This window comes from Bremia lactucae, linkage group LG4 (genome assembly GCF_004359215.1).
Source record: "Bremia lactucae strain SF5 linkage group LG4, whole genome shotgun sequence".
NCBI lineage: Eukaryota > Oomycota > Peronosporomycetes > Peronosporales > Peronosporaceae > Bremia > Bremia lactucae.
Genome location: NC_090613.1, coordinates 1,657,962 through 1,675,520, shown reverse-complemented (window position 1 = coordinate 1,675,520; position 17,559 = coordinate 1,657,962). Strand labels below are relative to the sequence as shown.

The window sequence follows — 17,559 nt, the reverse complement described above, 5'->3', positions numbered from 1 at the left end:
ATACCTCACTATCGAACGGGATAACTCGTTCAAATCCTTTCACCTTGCGGGGGTTAAGCAGCGCTCGCTCGGAAGCGCTTCTGACCATTCGAGTCCATTAATGGAGGAGGAGGAGGGTAAACCGGGTCCGACTTACTTGTCAGGCCCGACCGTTCGCGACATGATTATTTTAGTTGCGACTTCCACCGATTGCGAGAAGCCATGGATCATGAGAGTGTCACTGTCTTCACGACTTACAGACGACGGCGAACGGTATTTGCTTCGATCGGTCTGATGGCCGAGCGAAAATTGCAATTGATCAATTGGCAACCGATTAGGCGCTTCAATTTCTTCGAGAAGAGCGGGCGACAGCTTGTCGAGAAAAGCATCCTCGAAGGACGAGTTAAAGCGTCTGGCCCGAACCATCAGTCTCTGGCGCATGCTTTGATTAGCACCGGTGTATTTGCAACCGGAAGAAGCCTCGTACTGGTAGTACGAGCCGAGGCGTCCGACGTAAACCTAGGATGCGTATGCATCCTACGAGGCAGCTCGACCGGGTATGCATTGCATTGGCGATTCAGTACACGAAACGGCCGATATGATTGGGCAGTAATTTATTGCTGCCCATTCGTCATTTTACGTTTGAGTATATTTACCGTAGACAGTAGGACTAGAGCATTAATTTCTAATATAAGAAAGGTTGCTCTTCCATTTTGATCGGCGACCCATTTCTGTCGGTCCACCGCAATAGTGACAGAATCCTGCGCGATGCGGATCACTGCTTCTCGAGCCAGCAGGAATTCCCCTGCTGACTCGCTTTTGTTTTGGTCTCAATGCGCACTACGGAGATATTATTACCCTCTTCAGTGAGAGCGTTATTGCTCTTACTGGTACTACCATTGTTGATATTGAGTGTATCAGCATCGTTGTTACTAACGTTAGCAATAGCCTCTTTGCTATTGCTCAGTTTGTCTTCTTCGATCTTGATTAAGTCAACATCAATATCCTTCGCATTGACTCTTAAGTCAATGTGTGACGAGCAAGAGCCAGATCGGTATGTGCTCGAGCGAGTCTCCCCCCCTTGAACTAGAGCTACATTCTAACAAGGTGGGTATGCGTGGTTGACAAAATCCATTCACGAGAACGGTGTATGCTATGTAGAAGCATGCACCGAGTTGTTGCTGGCAAATTCTGCCATCGGCATGAACTCACTCATACTCGTAAGCGAGTTGACGCTATCTCGAGTTATTTTTTGGAGGACACAATTTGCACGTTCTGTCAGAACTTCTGTTTCAGGATGGTCAGAAGTTAAAATTTGAACCGTGGTCCAAGTGATTTGAACAAGCATTGCCAAAACTCCGCCGTGCACTGGGGACCTCGCTCTGAAATTAGTTCACGCGGTAACCCATGGAGCCGAATATCGTGTCGACAAGACACGAGGACAGCCTTCAGCTGTGATCGACTCCGGGACTGCCAGCAAGATGTATCACCATCGAAACGAACGCTAAGCTTCAGCCGCAATCGGCAACGGTCGCAGAGGAGCCTGCTACGATGGAGATATCTTATTCGTTGGCAGGTTTCGCATGTACGAATCCAGTTGCGTACCCACTTGTACATGTGAGGCCGGAAGAAGTCACGAGACACAGCCGCGAAAGTCTTTTCGCGGCCTAAGTGGCCACCAGCTAGGGTGTCGTGCTACTTGTGAAGGATCCGAGTACGCAAATCTAAGTCGTTGGCGAAACCGTACGGGGAGCATCGAAGTGTTGATGTTGTTCGTAAGCATGTACGGTAATCTTTATCTCTGAATATGATCGTTTTGTTCTGCTGTGCTCTTTTCTATCACTGCGCAGATAAGCGATAATATCAGCGTTATCCGGATCATTCTCGTAAGCAGCGACCATTTCGTCGAATAAGCACAGTTCGGGGGTGACCCGAGTTAAATACACCGATACACATCGCACATCGATCATCCTCTTTATCGTCGTCAGTCACCTGGCGACTCAGCGCGGTCCGAGGATCGTAGTCGTGACGTCGTGACAGAGCATCAGCAAGAATATTGGTCTTGCCCGGTTTGTTATGCACGACGATGTTGTACTCGGAAAAGAAGGACAGCCACCGTGCCATTCGTTAGGACAAGTGCAGAGTCTTCATTGCTGTGCGCAGCGATGCATGATCGGTATACAAGGCAAATGTGCATTCCCCAAGCAGGTCACACGGAGCTTGATGAGAGCGTAACGCAATGCTAACAGCTCTTTATCATGAACTGGATAATTCTTCTCCGCCGACTTCATTTGTCATTTCTGATAACTCACGACTCATTCACGGCCCTCATCATCAAATTGCATGAGGGCACCACCAATTGCGAAGTCACTTGCATCGCATATCACGTGGAATGGCTTGGAGTCGTCCGAAAGGACCAACACTGGTGCTGAAGTCAGGCTCTTCTTCACTGCATCGAAGGCCGCTTGATGCTCGGGACGCCACGACCACGTGGCGTTTTTCTTCAAAAGTGACGACAAATTGTGTAAAGAACCGAAGTAATCGTGAATAAACTTATGCATCTAATTGGCCAAGCCGAATACCGACGCAACTCCGTAGGATTCTTATGCGTGGTCCAAGAACAGACTGACGACAACTTCGCTAGATCAGCTCGAACTCCCACTTACTCACATAGCAAGCGAGCATTAGAATTTCCAGTGCACAATATACACACTCCTTGAGATTCGCATAGAACTTGTTATCTCGCATGACTCAAAACACCTGTTTTAAGTGGCGAAGGTGAACTTAATCATCGCTGAGGTTACTCTCAGCGCGACTGTCGACAAAGATGTCATAGAAGTAACTCAGTGCAAAGTACCGGAATGGTCTCAACACTTAAGAAACCTGCGATTGAAAGTGGTCGGAGTTTTTTTCAACCCTTGTGGCATCACTGACCAATCCCATAGCTCAACACTCGGTGTACTCACTGATGTGAGTGGTATATCGCTCGGTTGCATCAGGATCTGGTAGAAGCTATCGGTCAGATCGATGGCACTGAAGATAACGCTTCCGGACATGGAGTTTAATACAATGTCCTTCCTGGGCATAGGCCTTTGCGCGGGAGTAATGACAGCATTTAGCTTATTAACCGTATGCACTATTCGCCAGCTCTCCTTAGCCTCTTTACGCAAAAGGTTAGATCCGAATGTAGCAGGTACTCTCGCGCACATGACCCGCCTTGCAGCGGCCTTCCAAGAATTCGTCAACAGCCTCGACTTGATCTCGAGGCAACGGCCACTGCCGTGTCACGCAACACTTCGAATCTGGCACGAGATCACTCTCGTGCCGAACACCACGATCAGCAGGAAGTTCAGCCGGAATCGTGTCCTGGAATACGTCTGCATAGTCACGAGCAATGTCGTAGACAGGGTTACCTGACTCTCGCAGAGCTGTGACGCAAATCGTTATTTACGCGCTGACTTTCGCTCAGCGCTTCGAGGTCGCGTTATTTGCTCGTTGTTGTCGCGGTAACCACCTCGTTGGTGATCAAACATACCTTCCAGTGCCCTCCCTTAAGGTCACGTAGAAAATGCTTCTAGGGGAGTCCTGGAAGGCGTGGAATCGAGGGCGCGTCGCGAGGTGGGCTCGCGACTTAAATGTGTTGGCGCCTTTGTGGACTCCCTTCCATGTAAAAGATAGCGTGGAGACATTCCAAAGCTGAATTCTCGATGCTTGTGTCCTCGTCGTGCTTTGACTCAAACTCGAAGCTGGCGAACCGCATTTAGGTGATATACCGTCACCCCCTCTAGGCACTAGATGTCCTCATTCATGATGCCGCAAGCACGTGACCGTAGTAATCCATGCTCGACCGTCGACACTTGATGCGGGAGATCCTGCTCAGCCATTGTAAACCGGTGTGGGATTCCCTGCTCGACCATAAATTGCCCATGTGGGAATCTTGGTCGATCACAGTGGGTAATAATGGGAACCCCTGATACAGCACCGGGATGCTAAAAGTTCGGGCTGTCACCGGGGGACTCGGACCTCCGTTTCAACCAGTAAGGCGCCCTGCACCTACTGGTCCCGACCGTATTTTGGACGTGCAGCAGGGGCAGCGCCCTCATGATGGGCGTCCCCTGCGAGCGCCGACATCGGCGCTGGCGCACGGCATTCAGCTGCGCGATGCCCTGAATTTCGAAAACCAAAGCAAACTATTTGACTTCCGGAGCAAGCGTCACCCTTATAGGGAGTCGCGTGTCATCGGTCACCCGACGACTCAATCGCGTCGATCTCCATAAGTTCCGGACAAGAGGACCGGGCGACGGTGACAACTGGAGGCTTGATATAAGCCTTGGCGGCCCTAAAGCCCTCACGAATGGCAATGACAAAGGTCTCCTCCAATGTGGCAGGCTCCGCCCGCTCAAACGATAAGCAGGTCTACCCCTCACGCATATCATCCCGAAAGACATCCACCTGTGTACATGTCCATGGGATGTGTGGTGATACACGATACCAGATGCCCAGCCATCTGCACGTAGTCACGCATCACCCTTTTATCCTGTCGTATCGACAGGAATCTTGAGCGCACCATTCTCTCCTCTTGCGGTTGCTCGAAGGCAAGACGAAGGTCATGAAGCAGTGGTTATTGCCTCAAGAATATTAGTGATCGATATTATTTGCCGATCGCTCCGCAGCGGCCCATGTGAGGGAGTCAACCTTCTCACATAGCCCCCCAACCTTCTGTGTGCGTAAAGCAACAGGAGGGTAACGGAGTGTACATACATCTAATAAATTGAACGCTGCAACGGTACCGGCTCAAACGCCGATATCACAAAATGACGTTACCATTGATGGTACCATCTTTTCGTCAATGGATCTGATGGATGGATTCTATCAGATGAACAGGATACATCATTCACAGCAGTAAGAGCTCCAAGCGGAATTCGATTGGAGTGGCTAGTTATGCCACAGGGGCTTAGTAATGCCCCTGCAACATTTAACAGATGTGAAACCAATCTATTTGGATCGGTGCGGAATATTGCACCGAGTTATTTGGATGACGTCTTCATTCATAGCAGAGCCATGACCGGAAAGTCGGACGTTGAAGTACATCGTACCCACGTCCTAAAGGTTCTTACACTTATGCGTAAGCATAAGTTGTATGCAAATCTCAAGAAGTGCATACTCGCTGCAAGTGAAATACCACTTTTGGCTAAACACGGTGTTCGCCATGATCCGGATAAGATCAAGGCGATCATCGACTGGCCTGAGCTAGTCGATGTGAAGTGATTTCGAGGTTTCTCGGCTTAGCGGCGTAGTAACATAAGCACTGCCGAAATGGCGGTGCATCTTTCTTCTTTGTTATTAAAATGTAACGTGGTCATGGAACGCTAATTGTCAGCGTTCCATTAAGGAAACGTACCAAAGCTTGATGCAATCGCCAATCCTGGCGACTGCGGACCAAGACAGACGCCAGCGATTTTGCAATCGGCTGTGCGTTAAGAATTTTTGTAGAATACTTGATTCGATCAAATCCTTACATAAAGGATTTGTCTTCAAAGGCTCCCATGATTGAAACGTAAAATTTTAAATTCGAGTCTTCTCATTGAGGACACGTTCGTCCATTGATGAGCTGCTGAGAAACCGTTCGTTCTCAGGAAATACTATTTTCGACCGAACATCGGGCGCGTACTTGTCATCTGTGGCAAGTGCGCCGATCTGCTTCACTTTGCCACTACGCAGATCACGCAAGAACTGTTTCGGTTCTAGCGTTGGCAAGTAAGCTATCTTGATAGTTTACTTCGGAAGCGCTATCAGATCAAGTCTATAAGCGCCTACGCTTGAGCCGTTGTTTACTATGACATTAAATGTTCAGTTTTTTCCTTGGAACTTATTTCCAAAGGTTCCTGGGGACTTATTTCCTCTCGGTTCTTGAAGACTTATTTTCTCAAGTATTTCGAGACTTATTCCCTATCTATTTTAGGGTAACCTCCCATTTGCCTCTAGCTGTGGTTGCGCAACCACATCAAGATCCTCTTCTATCGACTCACCAGTCGATTTAGGACTTTCGCACTGTCTCTTATAGACAGGCGTTAAATAATTTCTTGGATGTTGCTTCCTAAGCAAGCATCCTTGTTTTGTACCATTCGACTTATTCGAGTGGTCAAACTTCGACGCTGCCTGTGCTTGTGCACAGCCGTCGGTATCTAGCTCCATAGTGTGATGGGTCGTCACACAGGTCTTGTGCAGTCGTGCAAACGACCGACCCAAAAGTGAGGCTATCGCACTCACTCGTAGGGCATCCACCCGATTGTGGACGTTCCAAGACGTTCATCAAATGACCATCTGATGAGGCAGGCATCGTCACGGCTTGATGCTGCCAGTTTTTGCATGGCTCGTACTTTCTGAGCCATGGTAATCCAAGAATGACATCAAATTTGTCTTTCAAATCAAGATCGAAGAAATCATCATCGTACTGGTTACCGTTTAATGTGTATTGAATACCAACTACACGTTTCTTTACTGTTACAGATGCGCCTATTGCTAGGCGTACTGTCATCGACGTTAGAGGATATCGCGCTCAATAAATTTAAGTCTGCGATCTTCTAGCAATTGGCGCCGATCGACACCCCACAATAGACTAGGAATTTTAGTGGCAATTTATTTACCAATATGATTTTCAAAGTGATCAGATTATAAGTATCAGTGATAGGTTAACCTCATCACCTAGGGCAGTACTTACACACAGTGTTTGTGTATGAGGAGCAACTTTCGTGAAAAGGCTTGCAAATTCTTTTGACGTTGCTGAATCAGTAGGGCGCTCTGCACCTACTGACCACGACCATTTTTTTGTTTAATACTACAAATACCGGATGGTGTTTTAAATTCATTAAAATAATATTTAATATCATATTCTAAAGTATTTAAAGGTATTTTACCCTTTGAAAAACCATCTTTTTTTTTCGCTTTGATTTATTTAAACGTCCCTTGACGACCCGCCTCGCCGTTGCGATTTCACAGTAGCGTCGCATCCGCGTCCTCCACTATTCCTAGCGGGAAATCGATCTTTTCGCTCAGTGTTTCAAGGCACTAGGCCTGGGGCACTACATTCATAGGTGTAGTGACCGTCCTTTGACAACGATTGCATTTTTGCAATCGTCTGTAACATGAAGAGCGATGTTTCTTGCTCTTACATACGAAAGGTCCATCGGCTCTGGACCTCCGTTTCTTATGTTTTCGGAGGACGATAACCTCCAGAGTGGACGAGAGCCTGTTTAAGGCTGAAGTCCTCCTGTTCCGCTACAGAAACCGCTTGGTCTAGGAATAGGTGTGTTTTGACAGGACCGTCTGCAAGACCTTAATAAACTTAGTTACCTGTGTTAGTTCATGTACTGGATGACTTTCGATACAACTTACAAGGTTTCGTGTATGTTGGGCATAAGCGTGAAGATCACGCTTGCCCTACTTCAAATCCAGGAGCACGCTCGAGCCCTCCATTCGACGCGTGGCAGCTTAAATGTTTGCTTGAGCCGGGTCTTAAAGACCTCACACGACACCAAACCAATGAATCGTGAAGCTTAAACCCTAACGCCCAAGATTCGGTACGTCCGGCAAAGTTGGGCATACCAAATTTCACTTTCGTCACATCATCATTGATGCGGCGAGCTTCAATCGCGTCGTTTAATTCTACGAACTATCTTAAAAAGGAGTCGCCGTCGACTTCCTTAAACTTAAAGATTTAAATTATAAGCCTTCGGGTCGACGCGGAAGCGTCGGCCCGCTAGCAGCAGGTAAATCCTTCTGTTTTATTATCTCTAACTGTTGAGCACCCTGTTCTCGCAACACCTTTGCGTGTTAAGAGCCTTGCTGGTGAAGCACAGCTTCTTCTTTTTGGGTCATGTTGTATGAATCGGCTATAGCCGCATGTTGCTCGTCTCTTTGTAGAGCGAACAACATGGCGCTGACGGCTGGCCCACTAAACCGCACTCCATCCAAGGTCACTCTAATCAAAGAACCTTACACGCGTTGCGTGATAGCCGTCTTGAGGGCTTGAAATTCGCTCCTATGTGAGATGGAACGTGCGTAGGCCGTCGAATGGACTACGAAGTGGTACCAGGTCCAACGGGGCACCTTTTGCTAGTGCTGATAACGGTACTTCCCTCTGCATGTACTAGTGTACGTGAAGTAAACTAGTACGTTCAGAGGGAAGTACGCCGTCGTCATCCTTCTGCATGAGCGCGCTACCTTATGCCCACATAAGGTCGGAGGGATTTGTGGGGAGGCTGTTAATGTGGCACACATTGCGAAGTGGACTTGTACTGAAGCAGTACAAGTCAGTAGTGCCCCGTTACAACTATCTTCTATATGCTGGCTTTAATATATTATTGACTAACTATGCAATGCTCCTTCTTGTGCGACGCCTAATCGTATGTTTTAACGATTGGCGGGGTTGCTTCAAAATTTAATCAACCAACCCATAGAACTAATGTCTTATTGCGTTAATATTACCAAATTTGGTAATATTAAAATTAATAAGTCAATAATAAAAGAAGTAATTTTGTACTTCTTTATTTATTTCCTCTCGTCGGAAATATTATTTATTAATTCTCTTATAGGAAATAACATTTGTACCCGTTAATCAATGCGCCTCCTTGCGCACCGCCTAATCGTCTTGTAACGATTGGCGGGGTTGATTTAAATTAATCAACCAATGATATAAGTTAATCAACCAGTTGATATAAATTAATCAACCAATTGATATAACCAAATGTCTTATACCAAATTTGGTAATCTTGGAACCAATAAGTCAAAATTAATAAAAGATAGTAATCTTCTGCTTCCTCATTAATTTCCTCTTATAGGAGATAATATTTATTATTAAAACGGGACACTCCGTTACAGTTCGTGCCAAAACAGCCGTACATGGAATTGGCGCTTACCTCTATTCCTCTTAAATGAGTGCATAATACGTTTATTTTGTGGTATTCATGCGCAATTTCGGCGCCGGTAGTTACAGACGTAACAACTGACCGAACGTAAAAAATAATAGCAGTAGCGCCCGTTGAAAAATTATATATGATTGGCTAGAACGACCATAAATATTGGCTGAACTAATGAAATGTGATTGGCTGTAATGATGACAGTAGGCTAAAAATGTTTTTAAAATATCGAGTATTCCCTATTGGATAAAAGCCGAAACTCCCCCCAATCCCTTTCACTTGCGAATTCTCCTGACGCTTGGTGGTGAAAGCAGTCCGGAGGAATTCTCAGAATCCTGCTCAACGTAACATCTTATTTTTTCTATTGTTGGCGTCAACTTTAAAGCAGCTAAGAGCGGAGTACGATAGTCAAGATCTATGGCATCGACCCAATTCTCGTACTCGAGCGCACGCTTGCGCCGCGTCAAGTATCTCCAGTTTGGAGTTTTTAGCCCTGAAGAGATTCGCGCCATGTCCGTTACGAAGCAAACTAAGGTAAACGATCGCATTATCCCTGATGGCATCTCGCGCCCAGAAACGTACTTAAATGGCCATCCCGTCATTGGTGGCATCGGTGACCCCCGTATGGGGACGTGCGACTTCCGTGCTCGCTGCAAGACTTGCGACTGTACGTGGTAGAAATTAAACACATGGACGGAGTAGAATTTCCGTCCTTGCTTCCGCCATAGCTGTAAGTATGTATAGCATATTCATACTTGTGTGTGCTCGTGGTTAAATACAGGCACATACAGCGGTAGCGGTGGTAAAGTGAACGACTGCCCCGGCCACTTTGGCCACATCGAGTTGGCTCGTCCTATGTACCACATGGGATTTATTAAGGAGGTGCTTAAGATTTTGCGGTCTGTGTGCTTCCACTGCTCAAAAGTGCTGAGTGATGAGCGTGACCACCGCTTCCGGTCGGCTATGAAAATTAAGAACGGTAAGCGCCGTCTGAAAGCCGTTTATGAGATTTGTAGCAACAAAAGTATGTGCGAATACGGCGAGGAGGCCGATATGGAGAAGATGCGCGAAGACCTAAATATTGGTTTACAGGGCGGACTCGACGATAAGTCGAAGCCAAAGGAAGGTGGCCACGGAGGTTGTGGCGGCCTTCAGCCCAAGTATCGCAAGCAGGGAATTAAATTGCTGGTGGAGTTCCCTGAACAGATGGAGGATGTTCCAGGTTCCGGCGATCGTAAGCAGAATCTACCGGCCGCGAAGGTTTTATCGATATTTAAAAACATTTCGGACGAGGATTGCCATGCTCTGGGATTAGATTCGCGGTGGGCTCGTCCAGACTGGCTCATCATGACCCTTATGCCGGTGCCTCCCCCTCACGTCCGTCCTTCAGTTGCTATTGACGGTATGGCCCGTGGTGAAGATGACCTAACGCATAATTTGGCCTCTATCGTGAAGGCAAATCTGGCTTTACTTAATTGTGTACACAAAGGCGAACCTTCGCATATTATTGAGCAATTTGAGCAACTGCTGCAGTTTCACCTAGCAACCTTTCTTAACAATGAGCAGCCTGGACTGCCGCAAGCGCAGCAGCGCTCTGGTAAACCGCTAAAAACACTGCGCCAGCGCTTACGCGGTAAGGAAGGTCGAATTCGTGGTAATTTGATGGGCAAGCGTGTAGATTTCTCGGCACGTACGGTGATTACTGCTGATCCCAATCTTGCAATCGACCAAGTCGGCGTTCCTCGGTCGATCGCTATGAACCTCACTGTTCCGGAACGTGTGACTCCATTTAATATGAATTATATGCACCAGCTGATTGCTAATGGTCCGCTGGAACATCCTGGTGCCAAATACATTATTCGTGAAGATGGCAATCGCATTGATTTGCGCTACATTAAAAACAAGTCGGACCTCGCATTGAAATGTGGATGGATCGTGGAGCGTCATCTGCGTGATGATGACTTGGTGCTTTTCAATCGTCAGCCGTCTTTGCACAAAATGTCGATCATGTCGCACCGTGTGAAGGTTTTTGACTGGTCTACGTTTCGTCTAAATCTGTCCGTGACTTCTCCATACAACGCTGATTTTGATGGTGATGAAATGAACTTGCACGTGCCGCAGTCTATGACAGCTCGTGCTGATGCACAAGAGCTAATGATGGTGCATAAGGTGATCATTACTCCTCAAAGCAATCGTCCAGTTATGGGTATTGTGCAGGATTCTCTTTTAGGCGCGCAGAAATTCACGAAGCGCGATATTTTCGTTAATAAGGATTGGGTCATGAATTTGCTTATGTGGGTTTCCAACTGGGACGGCAAAGTTCCGACACCTGCTATACTGGTACCGAAGAAGGGTGAGTTGGGCAAGTACGATCCGATTTGGACGGGCAAGCAGCTTTTTTCTGCGATAATTCCAGCAATTAATTTTACTGGATTTTCTTCGACTCATAAAAGCAATGAAAAGTTCTCAGATTTAGCTCCTATCGACTCTCGCGTAATTATTCAGCAAGGTGAACTTCTGGCTGGTATTGTTGACAAGAAAATTATTGGTTCATCTGCTGGTGGTTTAATTCATATTACGATGCTTGAAAAGGGTCCTGATGAAACGAAGCGTCTTCTTGGGGCTATTCAGCAGTTGGTAAATAATTGGCTGGTTGGGCGCAGTTTTACTGTCGGTGTGAGTGACACAATTGCCGATGTTTCTACGCTGAAGACTATCGTAGATATTATTACGCAAGCTAAGGTGCAAGTGCATGATTTAGTGGTGCGCGGACAGAAGGGAAAGTTAGAGACGCAGCCAGGCCGAACGATGGTTGAATCATTTGAAGGTTTAGTCAATATCGTGCTGAACACTGCCCGTGATCAAGCCGGTCGCGAGGCTCAGGGAAGTCTAGATGAGACAAACAATATCAAGGCCACAGTGACATCCGGCTCCAAGGGATCATTTATCAACATCTCCCAGATTATTGCTTGTGTTGGGCAGCAGAATGTTGAAGGGAAGCGGATTCCGTACGGTTTCAATCATCGCACGCTGCCGCACTACGGCAAGGATGATCTTGGTCCTGAGAGTCGCGGCTTTGTGGAAAACTCGTATCTGAAAGGATTAACGCCACAAGAGTTTTTTTTCCACGCTATGGGTGGTCGCGAAGGCTTGATCGATACAGCTGTGAAAACGGCAGAAACCGGTTATATTCAGCGCCGATTGGTGAAAGCAATGGAGTCAGTGATGACTCGTTACGATGGAACTGTCCGCAATGCCCAAGGTGAAATTATTCAATTTCTATACGGTGAAGATGGAATGGATGCCGTTTGGGTGGAAAAACAAAGATTTGAGTCGCATAAGCTGAATAAAGTTCAGTTTGAAAAGAAGTATTTCTTTGACGCATCCGATGAAGATCTTGGATGTGTGCCAAATTGCCCTGACCAGCTGTATCTCGAGCCTGACATTATTAAGGACATTAGGACGAATCAGCGTACTCAACAGATATTGCGAGATGAGTTGGCACAGTTACAGAAAGATCGTGTAAACCTGCGCGTCATTTTGGCTAGTCGCGGTCAGGGACAAGAGTCTGATAATGCTGCCCAGATCCCAGTAAATATTCGGCGTTTAGTGGAGAATGCACAGCAGCTGTTCAGTATTGACATGCTTAAGCCGTCAAGCCTTCACCCGTCTCGCATTATCCAGGGTGTAAACGAATTGTGCAAGAAAATTATTGTAGTGCAAGGTGAAGACCGCTTGAGTATTGAGGCTCAGGAAAATGCGACACTATTTTTTCAAATCCTTTTGCGGTCAGCACTTGCGTCTAAATGCGTTACACTTGAGCACCGTCTTACGGAGACGGCATTTGAGTGGCTCATGGGTGAAATTGAGTCAAAATTCACGAGTGCGCTTGTGTCCGCTGGTGAAATGGCAGGAGTCGTGGGAGCACAATCAATTGGTGAACCAGCGACGCAGATGACACTGAATACATTTCACTATGCTGGTGTGTCTGCAAAAAATGTGACACTTGGCGTGCCTCGACTAAAAGAAATCATGAATATCGCAAAGGAAGTGCGGACCCCCTCACTACGTATATTTTTGACGCCGGATTGCGCTCACGATGCCGATAAAGCTAAATTTATTCAGTCACAACTAGAGTACACGACGTTGGCCGACGTAACAGCGAATACTTCCATTTATTACGATCCCGATCCGATGAACACAGTGGTCGAGGAAGATCAAGAATTTGTGGCTTCTTATTACGAAATGCCTGATGAGGATACGCCGATCGCTAGATCTCCGTGGCTCCTTCGAATCGAACTTAACCCAAAAATGATGGCAGACAAAAAGCTGACTATGGGGGAGATCGCTGCGCAAGTGGAAGCTGAATATGGACAGGATCTGTCATGCATATTTACGGACGATAATGCTGACCGTCTCGTGCTTCGAATCCGTATTATGAGTGATGAAGAAGAGAAGTTGCAACGCTCGGGTGATACTGCAGTGGGACAGGAGGATGATACGTTTTTAAAACGTGTAGAGCACAACATGCTTACGCAGATGAAGTTGCGCGGGATTGAGGGAGTGAAGAAGGTATACATTCGTGAAGGCCCATCGACGCACTGGTTTGACGACGTTGGTTTCAAGATGATGAATGAGTGGATGCTAGATACGGATGGCACAAACCTTCTAGATGTTATGTGCTACCCGCAGGTCGACTCGACTCGAACAATTTCTAATGATATTGTTGAAATTATACAAGTGCTAGGAATCGAGGCTGTTCGCCGGGCACTATTGAATGAGATCAGGCAAGTAATTTCTTTTGATGGTGCCTATGTGAACTACAGACATCTCGCTTGTTTGTGCGATGTAATGACTTTCCGTGGTCACCTCATGGCCATTACTCGCCACGGAATAAATCGCGATGACTCTGGCCCGCTTGTACGCTGCTCATTTGAGGAGACTGTTGAAATTTTGATGGATGCTGCAATGTTCTCGGAGGGTGATCCGCTGACTGGTGTTTCTGAAAACATTATGCTGGGTCAGTTGGCTCCTCTCGGTACCGGTATCATGGATCTAGTGCTTGACGCGAAAAAGCTCGCGAATGCAATTGAGTACGAAGCATCCGAGATTCAGCAAGTGATGCAAGGTCTTGACAATGAATGGAGAAGTCCCGAACAGGGTCCAGGTACTCCGATGGCAACTCCATTTGCTTCAACGCCCGGATTCTCAGCTTCTTCTCCATTCAGTCCTGGGTCATTTTCACCAGCTGCTGGTGCTTTTTCGCCGTTGGCAAGCCCTGCTTCCCCCAACTTTATGGCAGCATCACCGGCACACAGCCCTGCTTCTCCATTAGGTGCTTCATCGCCTGCGTACAGCCCAATGTCGCCAGCGTACAGCCCAACGTCTCCAGCATACTCGCCAACGTCCCCAGCTTACAGCCCGACATCTCCAGCCTACAGCCCAACATCTCCGGCTTACAGCCCGACGTCTCCTGCCTATAGCCCGACATCTCCGGCATACTCGCCGACGTCGCCAGCGTATAGCCCCACGTCTCCAGCATATTCTCCAGCTTCCCCAGCGTACAGCCCGACTTCACCGGCTTACAGTCCGACATCCCCAGCGTACTCGCCGACGTCTCCTGCCTACAGCCCCACGTCTCCGGCGTACTCGCCGACATCACCTGCTTACAGCCCCACATCTCCTGCATATAGCCCGACTTCTCCTGCATACTCGCCGACCTCACCTGCCTACAGCCCGACATCTCCAGCTTACAGTCCTACCAGTCCAGCTTACAGCCCCACTTCTCCAGCCTATACTCCTGCGTATTCGCCCACGTCTCCGGCATACAGTCCGACTTCACCGGCCTATTCGCCAACGTCGCCTGCTTACTCGCCAACGTCACCGGCGTACTCACCAAGCTCGCCAGCCTATTCTCCCACTTCTCCAGCTTACAGTCCGACGTCTCCGGCATACTCTCCTACTTCTCCAGCGTACAGCCCGACATCACCTAGCTACAGCCCTGCCTCGCCCGAATACAACCCAACAGAGGGAGGTTACAACCCGAGCGTGAGCGGCTACAGCCCAACCGATGCCGATGAAAAGAAGGAAGAATAATATCGTGGGCAGGCGAGCATGGAAAAATCATAGTAGATTTTATTTGCTGTAGCAGTAAGACACAGACTTCAATTATTCTGGCTACTCGCCGTGCATAATTCGACAAACCCCATAATTAATCAAAAGTGCAAAAAAACTACTTCAATGTTGATCGATTATGCAATTGTTTGATTATTTTTACCTATCAATTACTCGTTCAGTGCAATTAAAGCCATTAGCCCAATGCCCACACACAATGCGCCTGCCTCTTTTAGCGACTGTGCAAGGGAACAGTCCTCCAGTAGCTGTGGCATGACGCTGGTGCAAGCAATGTAGATAAAACCCCCTGCAGTAAAAGGCGAAATCCATACGGAGCTTGAGTCTCCGGCGCCTTCTATAAGCAAACCGATGATGGTACCAATCATGGCTCCGATAGCAGTCAGCAACTGCGAAGCCATCGCTTCGCGCCGTGTGAATCCTGACTGAAGAAGGATGGCAAAGTCACCAATCTCGTGCGGCAGCTCGTGCAGCAGCATCGCCACGGTTGTGGTCCAGCCCGTACCACGCAGGAATGTGGCGCCGATAGCGAGACCGTCAGTGAAATTATGAGAAAAATCTGCCGCCAGATTTAAATAGCCTGCAGCTGCAATGGGACTATTACCTACCTTCGTGAGATCTACCACTTTCTTCTCATACACTTCCTCGTCATTCTTGTCCTCTTTAAGAATTGGGCGCTTTCTCGCTTTTAAGCTCTTACTAGAAACTGAAGATGCAGATTCATCCTGCACAGGTGCTTGGATATGAGAGTGTCCGCGTGAGTGTCCAATACTCTCTCCAGTTTGTGCCCGCACAAATTTCTCGAGCATGAAGAAGGAAAGAATTCCGGCAAGTGTCCAAAGCCACACATAGAGATCCGCCACGGAGTGTTCATGGCTTTTGTGGCCGTGAGAGTGGTTATGTAATGTAGATTTACGAGCATGCAACAAATGTTCAGGAAGCGAGTGTGGCAGCAAATGAAGCAGCGCATCACCTAGTAATCCACCGGCTGCAAAGCTCAAAAATACGCGTAGTAGCGGCTGCTGCTTCTCCAAACTGCTGACGCCCAGCGGTAAAATGAAAAGTATTAACACTGGGGCAGAACCCACTAAGGCAGTAGCAAGCAATGCGTGGCCCCATATAATGGGTGTAAATCTAGCGGATTTAAGCTTCGTGGCTATCTTTTCTTCGTCAGCGCTACCGTCGTGGACATGATCATACTTATTATCGTGGGCTTTATGTTGTGTGAAGCTTTTAATCTCACAACGCTGATTCTCTTGAGCGTCAAGCGGCACCGGTAGCACGGCCTCTTCAAATGCCGAAAGGAGTGCGATACTGAGCAATGTCATCGCTAGCCGTGGCCCTAAACGTAAACTTGCCTGAACCACCATTTATCAATGTGAGGTAAAGAATAAAACTCGTCTAACTGAAACTGATCTTTATGTAATTTTTAGTCAAGTCGGCCATATGAAGTGACTCCGTGTTTTAGCATCTGTAAGATGCTTCCTTTTAAAAAGGCAGTACAAAACGTATCTGTTCACTTATTAAAATTGAAGTTCCTCCATGTAGGCGGGCACGTCGTAATGCGGCCACGCTCTACTTAAGCACACACCCTAGCACAGCGAGGAAGCGGTTAAACATGCTTCTCTTGCGTGCATTGAGGTAGTTGTGGTGGGCGCGCAAGCGACCTCACCCAACACACTAAGAACTCTGGTAAAGTGTCGTCACGGGAGCGGTAATCCGTCTCCTCGTGCGCACTTACCAAGTAGGTAGTAATTTTCAGACTGATTTATATTTAATAGAATTAAATACAAATACCTATTTTTACCAATTAAAATGTTATCTCTATAGATATCATTTAATATGTATTGCGAGCGTATCTTTATAGATACCTCGCGTAACTGATGACGCTAGCCGTCATCATGGATGACGCTGGGCGTCATCCCTCCTAATGTGAATGCACCCATGTGCATCACATCCACAAGGGTTGGTCACAAATGTGCACCACACCCGAGTGTTGGGTCTAATTACTATTATTTAGTAATTGACCATCCCCTTAAGTACCAAATGTACTTAATGGGGACTGTGTAACATTAGGGCAACTCTAGCCCGTTACACCATCCCCCTCTTTAAGAACGAATTTACATTTTTAAATTCGACAGAGTAGAGAGAGGAACTGCGAGCAGCTTTACGCGCCGCTAGTTCACTCGATCACTCTCGCGCACGTGTTTCTATACACGGCGCCCAAGATGCCACCTAAAAGGGGCCACGTTGGTGGGTCGTCTGCGAAGACGCCCACACAACCTCGCACTAAGCGCACGCGCCGCGTTAATTCGCCGGCCGCGTCAAATGCCTTAGTCGGAACGCAGACAGCCACTGCGGCTGTCGCGTTAACAGGGCTAAAGGATCCATCCCACTTTAACAGTGAGGATGTTGATCCGTCGCTCATTGTCGACTACAATGAGTCGACACCGTTGCCGTCACCTCATAGTAGTGATGCGGACAACGAGCTCATGAGGAGTGATGATGCGGCATTATTGCCCATCCAAAC

At 47.5% G+C, this 17,559-nt stretch overlaps 2 protein-coding genes across 2 annotated transcripts; one reads left to right on the top strand and one right to left on the bottom strand.

Moving 5' to 3' along the window:
• The first annotated feature begins 9,241 nt into the window (after positions 1 to 9,241).
• Positions 9,242 to 15,132, top strand: CCR75_006526 (uncharacterized protein). The gene is made up of 2 exons (XM_067964596.1): positions 9,242 to 9,564; positions 9,679 to 15,132. Exons 1-2 carry the CDS (start codon positions 9,315 to 9,317, stop codon positions 14,991 to 14,993), a joined length of 5,565 nt encoding a protein of 1,854 aa, XP_067819912.1. The 5' UTR covers positions 9,242 to 9,314; the 3' UTR covers positions 14,994 to 15,132.
• Positions 15,133 to 15,181: 49 nt separating this feature from the next.
• Positions 15,182 to 16,399, bottom strand: CCR75_006527 (uncharacterized protein; the record flags this gene model as incomplete). Its single annotated transcript, XM_067964597.1, has 1 exon — positions 15,182 to 16,399. One exon carries the CDS (start codon positions 16,397 to 16,399, stop codon positions 15,182 to 15,184), a length of 1,218 nt encoding a protein of 405 aa, XP_067819889.1.
• Between the last annotated feature and the right edge of the window lie 1,160 nt (positions 16,400 to 17,559).

What these genes read in the sequence shown, in the direction of transcription:
- CCR75_006526 (XM_067964596.1), top strand. Translation starts at nt 9,315, where the DNA reads ATGGCATCGACCCAATTCTCGTACTCGAGCGCACGCTTGCGCCGCGTC. An exon ending in TCGCTGCAAGACTTGCGACT is followed by an intron (nt 9,565 to 9,678) that starts GTACGTGGTAGA and finishes GGTTAAATACAG; the next exon opens with GCACATACAGCGGTAGCGGT.